General features: G+C 44.5%; 1 protein-coding gene across 3 annotated transcripts in view; it reads right to left on the bottom strand.

Moving 5' to 3' along the window:
* Window positions 1-11,682, bottom strand: part of CCDC9B (coiled-coil domain containing 9B) — a 110,519-nt gene that overhangs the window by 68,074 nt on the left and 30,763 nt on the right. For all 3 annotated transcript variants that reach the window (XM_034769029.1, XM_034769030.1, XM_034769031.1), the window contains one exon: window positions 5,457-5,609. In XM_034769029.1, coding sequence (XP_034624920.1) covers window positions 5,457-5,609 — 153 coding nt within the window. The remainder of the gene's footprint in view (window positions 1-5,456; window positions 5,610-11,682) is intronic.

The raw sequence follows: 11,682 nt of genomic DNA on the forward strand, positions 1-11,682 counted from the left end.
ACAGACCTGCCCATCTTACTGTGTAAAACCCTCCCATGCCCCCACTCATGGCATGCAGCACAGTGTTGACAGCACAGAGACAAGCTTTCTTCCTGCGGATACCACGCTGAGAAGAGGGCAGAGTGCAAGAGCTGCTGCTGAATCAGTGCCTCCTGAAAAGGCGGATTGAATTGTGCAGTGCTTGAGTTAATTGCCCCCCTGCATCAGCAGAATGTAGCCAAAGCTCTGTCAATCTCAGGCTGCTAGAGCGCAGTTCAAAGCTACATTTAATCTACACTAGAGAACACAAATAATGCAGCTGCCCCTTCAAGCACAGAGCCAGCCCTGTGCCTCCTGCCTGGGCTGTGTGGTACAGGAGGACACAGTGTTTCTAAAGGCTAGAAACAGGGACTGCCAATCAGGATTCTCTTCTCTCTCCCTGAGGTAGTTAAACCATCCCCATTAGTATAGGATCTGAGCACCTCACAGTCTGTGATGTATTTATCATCACAATGCTCCTGTGAGGTAGGGAAGTACTATTATCCCCAACTTACTGACAGAGACTAGGACAGAGAGAGAAAATAACTTGCCTGGGATCACCCAAGAAGTCTGTGGGGGAGCAGGGAATTGAAGGCAAATCTCCTGAGTTCCAGACTAGCACCCTAGACATTGGAGCCTGATTATACCACAGACTTTCTCTGTGGCTTTGGACAAGTCACTGAACCTTTCTGTGCTTCAGTTTCCCCATCTGTAAAATGGGTGAATGTACTTATTCACCGCTGTGAACTGCTCTGAGATAGTCAAACCAAAAAATATTAATGAATTCATTCCTATGTTCTTACTATTAATTAGCTTGATGCACACCAGTGCTCTCAGGAGGGAGGTTAATCGGCGGCAGAGTGAGAGAGACAGATGTATCTGTCTTTGGCTTTTCGGAGTCCTGTCAGCACTAGTAAATGGATGCATTGCTGACAATGCTCCCTCCCAAATCTGTCTCAGAAATGACTGAAGTGACAGTGTAGGCTGGACAAAGCCATTTCAGAAAATGTTTCTAGGTGCAACAGGTGCAAGCTGAACTGAAGGTGGACAAGGGGCAGCTGTCATTTTAGGCTCCATCTGCACTGCATCTCTAACTGATTCTAGTTACCACATGTTTAACATCTGTAGCATAGTGAGGAACCTACGCATATCCCACAGACCGGGCTTGGTGAGGTCCCATCGACACTATATACTTTAACCATGTTGTATCCAAATCCGTGACTCACTGGTTGTAGGCTGAGTACTGCTTATCATGCAGTTGTCTCAGTAGTACCTTGTGTTCCCTTTGGGTATGTCTACACTGCAATTAGACACCCATAGTTGGCCCGTGCCAGCTGACACAGGCTCACAGGGCATGGGCTGTGGGGCTGTTTAATTGCAGTGTAGACTTCTGGGCTTGGGCTGGAGCCTGGGCTCTAGGACCCTGCGAGGTGGGAGGGTCCCAGAACTCAGGCTCCAGCCTGAGCCCAGAAGTCTACACTGCAACTAAACAGCCCTGCAGCCCGAGTCAACTGGCACAGGCCAGCTCCGGGTTTTTAACTGCAGTGTAGACACACCCTCTGTCTGTTGTAGCAATCCGTTGTTTCTCATCTCATATTTAGAGCTTGTCTACACGGCCCTGCAATTTGGACTACTACAGGGGTGAGAATTGCTGCGCTCAAAAGAGTGCTGTGCTGTAACTGCCCTATGGGGATGCTGCTGGTGTGAACTAATAGGTACTTAGTTCACATTAACAAAGTCCTGTTTGAAGAGGACTACATTAACGCAAACTAGGGACCTTTTAGTTCGTGCTAGCAGCATCCATACAGGGCAGTTGCAGCACAGCACTTTGGTGCGTGCGGCAAGTCACACATCCATATTCTACACCATGCTGCAGTACACACATAGCCTTACGTTCTAAGCTGTCTGTGACAGGAACCATCTCTTTGTGATATGTCAGTATAGCGTCCAGCACAATGGGCCTCGGCCTCCAGGTGCTACCACGTTGCAAATCAAATAATAATTAACAAGGTAGAGGAGACAGCGTTATATTTCCCAATAGGTGGGTGATCTCATGAGGCAGATTGGAATGTAGAATATTGAGGTACAGCTAATAACTATTGGAAATTAGGGTTTCAGAGGTCAGCTCAATCACCTTTTTTATATTATGGCTGATTTAACAGCTAGTCAATCTACAAAAACATTTTAAAAACCCTATTTAACTAAAATGAGCTCAAGGTGTCGTTTTCTCAGTTCCACTCTGCCTTCTCTGAGGGTCAGAATGGTAGCTCCTTGTTTGCTTGCTGGCTGAGTGACTGGGTGTTTTTTAGTGTATCCACAGACATCTCCTAAAGAGCATGGCTCTTTGTACAGGGGCAGGATGCCTGTCTCAGGAAGTAACTCTGAGAACTCTCTGCCTGGGGAGAAAGTGAAGCTCTTTGTACCGACAGCAGGAGGGGAGCTGCCTCTGTACTCTCTGCCAGTAATAAATAGAGGTGGCTTTGTTGTTAAAGTGAGCTCATGCCAGTGTCATTAGTCCAGGACTCAGTCTGCCTGCACTAACCCACCAATAAGGAGACCGTGAAATCATACAACATTCTTAATTCTTCCCTTTCATTGCCTTCAGACTCTTAAACGCTGCTTAGTGATGGACTTCTTGCTTCTGTACACTAGGTGCAGTATTTAGACTCTTTTATATTAAGCTCCAGTTTGGTTTTTTCTGCACCCATCCTATGCATTTGACACTTTGCTGCTGCACAGCGAAGCTGTGAATGTGACCAAATGACTTTGTGGAATTCTTCTCAGAGTGGATAATGGCACCCACTTTGTCATTTCTCATGGCCACCCCTTCATGCGCACGTGTCCACCAGAACGCAGGAGTGCAAGTTCTCTCTCCTTCCCTACCCAGAGCACTTGCTTCAATTTCAAAATTCAAACATGAACATTGGTGTCGGAGGAGGACAGCACGGGCTGAGTGTTTGCAGAGAAGCATTAATTGGGGATTATCTGGATTAAATTTTGACAAAGTCCACAGAATACACTGTGGCCATTTGCAAATGGAGAATAGGAGGCAGTGACAGGGAAATGTTGGCTCCTCTCCCTGGGATACCCAGTTAGCTAAGTTAATTGGGAACATTGTCTTTAAAGTGTGGTAGAACAGTGTGATCAGAAAGTTATCTGAGGGGTGGGAAAGCCAAGTGTTTTGGGCTGTTATGGACTCTGTCCTGAGTCTGCCTGAAAACTGAGTTGCAGCATATATTTACATTTTGGAGGAGGAGGAGAATTTGAAGGCAGGCTCCCTTTATAAAGCAGCAATGATCCCTACTGAGCATGCCCCCAAAAATTCCTATTAATTTTCTAAGTGTCCTCTATTTAGCTTTAACTATGGCAAAATGTAGCTTGCAGGTAGGGCACTGAATGGGGAGGAGATAGGGCATTGTGAATGCAGCTCCCTTTTCTCAAACATTAGGGCTCTGATTATTAGATCTGCAGGAGATACACTTCGGGCAGGAATAGGGGGAGAAGAAAGATGGCTTTTACCAATCCCTATAGCATAAGATAGAGCAACCTCAAGGCTGCTCTAATATATACATTGATTTTCAATGACTCCAAGGGCTGTTTGAGCAGGCAAGTATAGCCACAGCACAGTGGTGCACAGACTACATCCCCTATCCCCCAAACATGCCCTGACAATTCCCCTTCGGCAGGGGCTGTGTTGTAGAACTATTACTCTAGCTCTGTGCTACCATGGAAACCCCCTGCGCTGCTGAGTATTCAATGGTAGCTCAATCTGCTGACTTATCTGCTTCTTTATGACACTCAGTGTAAAGCGACCATGGGGAAACATATAGTAGGGTCCTGTATCTCTAGTCAAACTCTCAGTGGGGAGGAGACAAATCTGGAGAATATCCTAGGCAATTAGCAGCACACTTTGGCTGCAGTCCCACTGAGGGAAATTGCATTAGTTCTTTGACTTTTACGTACAACCTTGTTTTGTGTATTTTAGCTTTATGTTTTCTCTTGTTATCTTTCATGATCCTGAGCACCGGGTGTCGGAGGCACACTCTTGCTTGGCTGAGTATTCTCTTGTATTGAAATTCATCATTTTTTTATGAAGAAGGAGTTTGCAATAGAGTATTTGGTCCATGTTTCCAAAATCTAAAAGGTTCAACAAAATCATCAAATGGGCTGCCCCATGGGTGACATCAGTTTGTTTTGGACATGGATATTGCCCACCCCAATTAACTTTTAAATTGTACTGTCTGTCTGTGTAATCAAGCATGGACTCACCCCTGGGGCACCTCCTGCTGGTCATCTGAGGAATTAGCTCGCCAGCATCCAGAGCGCCCTCTGCAGGACAAGTGTCCTGCCTGTTGTTGGCCCCCATGTCCCTCCTGGACCCCAGTGCCCTTGGCTTAGATACTGCCCCCCTGGCAGTACTCCACTTTCTCTCTGGGTCTCCCCACCCAGGGGAACCCCCACCCCTTATCCCAATGTCACCTCAGTCATGGCGACTGCCAGTCACCACCTACCTCCCACGCCCTGGGGCAGACTGCAGTCTATCAGCCAATCATCACCGGCAACAAGGGGTTTGGACTGGCTGCCTTTACCCACCCTCAGGTTGTCCCTCTGCAACCCCAATACCTATATGGGCCTAGGACCAGGCCCTGCAGCCTGGGGAGTTGCTGGCCTAGGGCTTCCCAGCCCCCAAGGCCTTTCCCCAGCCTAGCCTCACTCTAGGTCCCCAGGTGAGCTCCCTGCAGCCAGGCCTATCTCTCTCTCCTGTCAGAGGAAGACTCCTCTGCTTCTGGCTACCCTGGCCTTCTTATAAGGCTGAGTTGCTCAGCTGGGGCATGGCCCCAGCTGCAGCCACTTCCCCAATCAGCCGGGGTTTTGCTCCTTTACTCAGCCCCAGCCCCCTGCAGGGCTTTTCCAACCCCTTCAGGGCTGGAGCGGGCGTTCACCCCGCTACAGTCTGGGATAGGGCTCTTTGACCGTATTCTACACCATGGCCCTGGGTGGAAAGCTGGCTTTAGGTGTCCATGAGGCCTGTGGCTCTAAATGATAACTTCTGCATTCTTTCCTTCTTAAATGCAAGGCAAGTGCATAGCAATGCCTACCCCTCCCCTTGTTCCCCCCAAAGAAGCATCATATGAGATTCCTTTGGGGAGCATGTTGAAGAATCTGCTGAGGTAAAAACTGAACAAGTCTGGAGATAGCTAGAGCTAGGATCACAGAGAAGGGAACGTGGATCAGGTCCTATGGCCTTGTCTCCTGAGCTAGGATAGCCAGACAGCTTTAGCCCTGATAACTCCCACACTACTAAAAAAAACACTATCTCCAACTGACCTGCTGCTGGAATGTGTTCACAGCTAGAACCTTTCCCCCTCTGCTCCTCTAGTCCAATAGCGTTGGTGGAGTTCCAGTCCTTATGACACAGACTCTTGGAATGCACTCACTTTTTCCTTGTTGTCCATGGTGATGGCAATCTGCATCCGTCTCCCTCTGCGGAAAGCTACCAGGTGGTCCACCTCTTCCTCGCTCAGGGCTGGGTCCCCACCTTGACTCAGGAGGCCATCTGAACTCTGTTTCTCACTGACAATCCGCTTCCCCTGGAAACAACAGAGCAAGAGCAACATACACGTAATGACACAAAATTTAGAAGCATCCCCCTCCCTGTATCAGCCTCTCACTATAATGATAGACACAGAGGAGCTGGTGGTGAATTTAGGAATTGGCATAACAGAACAGATCAATGGTCCATCCAGTCCAGTCCAGCCTCCAAGCTCTGAAAGTGGCAAATATTGGGAACTTCAGAGGAAAATGTAAAGTTCACATAAATCCACTTGGCTTATTGTGTACAACTATCCAATGAGGAACATTTCTTCTTGTCTTCACTGCTCCAAAACTTGAGTATTGATTGACAGCCTTTATCATTTTTATTTTACAGTGAATTATAGTCAGGTGTTGCTAGTTGTATTCTCTTGTGACTCTTACTAAGATATTTGCCTCCGTAAAATCCAAGGGTTAAAATGGGGGAGGGGGAGTTGGAGTAGTGATACTCCCCTAAGCCCATGCACAAACCATGCCCTTGTCACCTGAGACTCTGTGATCTTCATTGTGCCAATATCATTGTCCCTCTCCTTTCTTGAATGATTTGATCAACAGTAGAACAATTGAATTACTGATCAAATCGTGAAATAGTTGACAATGTTGACATTTAAACTTTTGTCATGAGCTTCAGATGACATGGGTAGTTTACACCTTTCAGAGTTATTGCTTCAGGCTGTCTGCTGATTCAGAAACACTTCACTGCATCTGTTTACATCTGGTTTTTATTCTGATTATTATCTTCAGAGTCAATTCTCATCTTACAGGAAAGGGTAAATTGGAGAATTTGACAGGTCATCTTCATACAAGTCAGAATTCTACAGATAGCTGTCATATCTCTTCTTAGTTTTCTTCTTTCCAAATAATTTCTAGAGTAAAATTTTCAAAAGCATTTAAGTGATTTAGGAGCCTGAATAATGGTACTTATGCTCTTAAATCACATAGGTACTTTTGAAAATGTTACCCTGTGTCTCCTTATTCTCTCTTCATGTGCCGTCCTTCGCTCGCCTCTAACAGTGCTGTGCAGAACTCGGCTGTTTCATTTCACAAGGGGTGGTGCATGTTCTTTACTGTCAATCTGTGGGGTTTCACTCACATCTGAGTGAACTTGGTGAATTAACTCAAAATTTCAAAACAAAATGTAGTTGAAATTAGAGAGCTCCTTTATAACAGCAAATTTCATATGATTTGCATGTAAAACCTTAACTGGACCCAGGTTTGTTCAAAAAGTTTGCAAATCTCAGCAGTACTTTCATTGAATTTGTAATGACACCTGAAACCAAACATGTTTCACTGTAGCCTTATCAATGCTAGGTTCTGCCAGAGGTTCAGCTGAACAGGTGTTAGCCCCACGCCCAAGTGCAGACAAGGATCCTTCAGCCAGACCAATTTTTCTCAACTGTTTCAATGAAGCCATTCAGCACGTTTTACTAACACGTGGTAAAAGTTCTGGAAGCTCTCAGAGCCTTTTTCTACATCAGGGGTTTATTCTCCTCTTGCTTACACTGGTTTAACCCTGCATACCTCCATTAACTTCATAGGAGTTACTCTTGATTTACACTGGTATAAGTGAGAAGAGAATCAGGGCAGGTTCGAATATCCAGAGCCTGTTCTAACGGTGGTGGGAATTTTTTGTAAAATTTCCTAGTGTAGACACAGCTTTAGTTTCAAGTTTCATAGCAAACATTCACGCAGTTGTAGCCTCTAATCATTTTTGTTGCCTTTCTTGGGATTTTTTCTATTTCTGCTGTATCCTTTTTGAGGTGAGATCATTGAAAACAAATATTGCATACAAGGTGAGGCTCTGCCATCAGTCAGTTGAACATCATTCTAATAGTTTCTGCATTGTTCTTTATCCCCATTTCAACACAGCCTAACATTTGATGTGCTAGTTTGACGGTTGCTGTGAATTGAATGGATGTCTTCAGTGAGCCATCCCCAGGGATGGCCAGATCAACGATAAAGAGTGGTTCAGGAGGCAAATTAGCAATCAACATTACCCAAAGAATCACAGTAGCGTGAATTCATTGTTTCATTTACTATAGTACTATACAGAATATTCATATTTAAACAGTATGATAAGGAAATATATATATATTCTCACAGCAAAATGACTGACCAAGTATTATTATTTTATCAACTACAATTGGTTAATAACATAGTAAAAGCATCCTGATTGGTTAATAACTTTGATTAATAATTAAAGCACACTGTTTTAATATCATGTGCTGCAAAGAGGTGCATTAAAGAGTGGCTTGTGAGCATCAATCCGAGTATCCCAGGACTAGATTTTTTTCATAAGAGGTTAAAATTAATTCAGAATCCAATTTGACAGTCAAAAGAACGAGGGCCGGCTCCAGCATTTCTGCCGCCCCAAGCAAAAAAAAAAAAAAAACAATGGGGGGGGGGGGGGGCCCCGATCGGCGGCGGCCGTTTGGCGGCAGGTCCTTCACTCCTAGAGGGAGTGAGGGACCTGCCGCCCCCGAATTGCCGCACATGCCGCCCCCCTCTCTTGGCCACCCCAAGCACCTGCTTGTTAAGCTGGTGCCTGGAGCTGGCCCTGAAAAGAACAAGCAGTCATTTTAATGCACAAGGCAAACTGTCTTGGAGGCCATTGCAGTCAGATATACAGGGTCAGGTTAACTATTGAGCCTAGGAGAACTGAATGCTGTAGAGATATCCATCCTCACAAATTATATAAACTGTGTTAAAGGCTTTCGTAAGTCCTGTGTATTGGCTGGTTGATGGCCATTCTGATATCTTGGCAGAGCTCCACAGACAGGAACTTACTTGGGTCTATTAGAGTTGGGCCTGAGCCACAAAGTTCAAATCTGGATCCAAACTCCTCCAAAATTCCCATTGTCAAATCCAAGGTTTGCATTCCATCAGTTCTATAGTGCAATGTACTGGTTTTGGGTGTATATATAATGTTGCCCTCTAGTGGTTAGCCCACAGGGACTATGTGATGGGACATGCCCCCATCTTACTGATGAGCTAACGAGCATTCCTGCACTCAGGCAGTGCCAGTTAGGTGCAGCTGCAGAACATGCTCCGCCTGGAGAAGTGGAGTTTAAAAGGGTGAGACTGGCCACACAAACTAGAGGGTTGGGTTTGTTTTCTTCCTAGGAGCAGGGAAGCTGCCAGGGACTGCTAGCAAGCTCTGCTAGCAAGGGGAGCTCAGTCTGAGGCAGTTGCTAGCCCATCCTTCTCCTCCTCCTTGTCTGGGGCAGACTGGCCTTATGAGCCTGATATGGATGAAGGATGCTGAAGGGGTCCTTGCATCCAGTGAGCTGTGGTGGGACCTGGGGAGTGCTGCCAGGGACAAGAGGCAAATGAACATAACCAGACTCAAGAGTCAGAAAGGACCCTGAGAGTGAGCTGAACTCCTGCTGGAAACAGTCAGATTGCCCGGCAGTGGGTGTATGTAGGGGACCCACGGGTAACAGATTCAAAGAGACTACAACTGATCCCAGGCTGAGAGTCGGCTGACAACAGCTATGACAATTGCAAAATAAGGACATTCTTCTTTAGTTAAAGGGCAAGAAGCCTGTGTTTTTGGAGCAGAAGGAACAGGGGTCTAGACCTAGCACTGTGCGTGCGATTAATAAATTTGCCAGTTGTCTGCAACACATGGGTTTTTTACAATAGTGACCAGCCAGGTAGTGCAGATCAGGATCTAGATTCATAGATTCCAAGGCCAGAAGAAACCATTGTGATCATCTAGTCTGACCTCCCGTATAGCAGAGACCAGATAACTTTCCTCAAAATAATTCCTACAGCGGAGCTTTTAGAAAAACATCCAATCTTGGTTTTAAAATTGTCAGTGATGGAGAATCCACCACAACCCATGGTAATTTGTTCCAATTACTCTACCTTATTTCCAGTCTGAATTTGTCTAGTTTCAACTTCCAGCCATTGGATCGTGTTATACCTTTCTCTGCTAGACTGAAGAGCCCATTATCAAATATTTGTTCCCATGTAGGTTCTTATAGACTGTGATCAAGTCTCTATGTATCTTTGTTAAGCTAAATAGATGGAGCTGCTTGAGTCTATGACTATAAAGCAAGTTTTCTAATCCTTTCATCATTCTCATGGCTCTTCTCTGAACTTTCCAATTTATCAACATCCTTCTTGGATTGTGGTCATCAGAACTGGACACAGTATTCTGGCAGTGGCTGCACCACAGTAGAGAGGTAAAATAACCGCTCTACTCCAATTTGAGATTTCCTCTGCTTATTCATCCAAGAATTGCATTAACCCTTTTGGCCACAGCATTGCACTGGGAACTCATGTTCCGCTGATTATTCACCATGACCCCAAATCTTTTTTAGCGTCAACCATTCAAACATTTAGAAAGTTAAGGAGTTATTAGATCCTGGCTTTGATTAACACCCCATTTCTCATTTGTTGAATCATATCATGAGTAATATCAATAAACCTCTGTCAAGGCTGCTTCCCCACTTTGAACTTTAGGGTACAAATGTGGGGACCTGCATGAAAACTTCTAAGCTTAACTACCAGCTTACATCTGGTCCGCTGCCACCACTCCCAAAATGCTAATTCTCTTCCCTGGGTAGCCTTGAGAGACTCTTCACCAATTCCCTGGTGAATACAGATCCAAACCCCTTGGATCTTAAAACAAGGAGAAATTAACCATCCCCCTCCTTTCTCCCACCAACTCCTGATGGATCAAGATCCAACCCCCTTGGATCTAAAGACAAGGAAAAAAATCAATCAGGTTCTTAAAAAGAAGGCTTTTAATTAAAGACAAAGGTAAAAATCATCTCTGTAAAATCAGGAGGGAAAATAACTTTACAGGGTAATCAAACTTAAAGAGTCCAGAGGAATCCCCTCTAGCCTTAGGTTCAAAGTTACAGCAAACAGAGATAAACACTCTAGCAAAAAGGTATATTTACAAGTTGAGAAAACAAAGATAAAAACTAACACGCCTTGCCTGGCTGTTTATTTACAAGTTGGAAATATGAGAGACTTGTTCAGAAAGATTTGGAGAACCTGGATTGATGTCTGGTCCCTCTCAGTCCCAAGAGCAAACCACCCCCCAAACAAAGAGCACAAACAAAAACCTTCCCCCCACCAAGATTTGAAAGTATCTTGTCCCCTTATTGGTCCTTTGGGTCAGATGTCAGCCAGGTTACCCTGAGCTTCTTAACCCTTTACAGGTAAAAGGATTTTGGAGTCTCTGGCCAGGGGGAATTTTATAGTATTGTACACAGGAGGGCTGTTACCCTTCCCTTTATAGTTACGACAACTTCCATGAACACACACAGTTGGCCAGTCAAAACACAGGATGTTTGAATGGGATGTTATGAATTGTACTCAACTGAATGTTTTAAAGGGATGTTGTCAAGATAAAAAACATGTATTTTTAGTTCCTTTTTTCTATTCTCCTCTATTCATGTTCTTATAATGTGATATATACTTGTAATACCTTGGATTTTATAATTAAACAAATCTTTCAAATCTGGCTTACTTTTCACCATTTATGTGTTTATGTTTACTTTCTCAATTTTACTCAAATTGTAGAGTGCAATTAGATTCTACATTTGTAGAATGAAGTGAGCCTTCCTGTTTATAGTCAGTGGGACTGATACTTCTCTCACATCACTGCAAATCAGAAGTAACTCCACTAACATGAACTGAACGTGGTGAGAGCAGAATTAAACCTCTGAGTAGCTTGTCTTCTGTTTTATCTAAATCACACAGGCAATTCTGAAAATCCCACCTGCTGTTATCTTTGGCTTCACACTACTACGGGGCAGTGTTTATATCCAAAAATACTCCTATATTTGTTTTTCTGGAAAAGGTGTCATAAAAACACTTATAGTGAGATTTCCTCAGTCACCAATGGAATTTGGATGCCCAATTCTCATAACAATTACTGGAAAATAGGACTCCAAATCCTGTCGGTGGCTTTGAAAAATCTCAGCTTTATGTTCTTATTACAAGTTTCAGAGTAACAGCCGTGTTAGTCTGTATCCGCAAAAAGAAGAACAGGAGTACTTGTGGCACCTTAGAGACTAACAAATTTATTAGAGCATAAGCTTTCGTGGACTA

Source organism: Trachemys scripta, chromosome 4 (genome assembly GCF_013100865.1).
Source record: "Trachemys scripta elegans isolate TJP31775 chromosome 4, CAS_Tse_1.0, whole genome shotgun sequence".
NCBI classification, from domain to species: Eukaryota; Metazoa; Chordata; order Testudines; family Emydidae; genus Trachemys; species Trachemys scripta.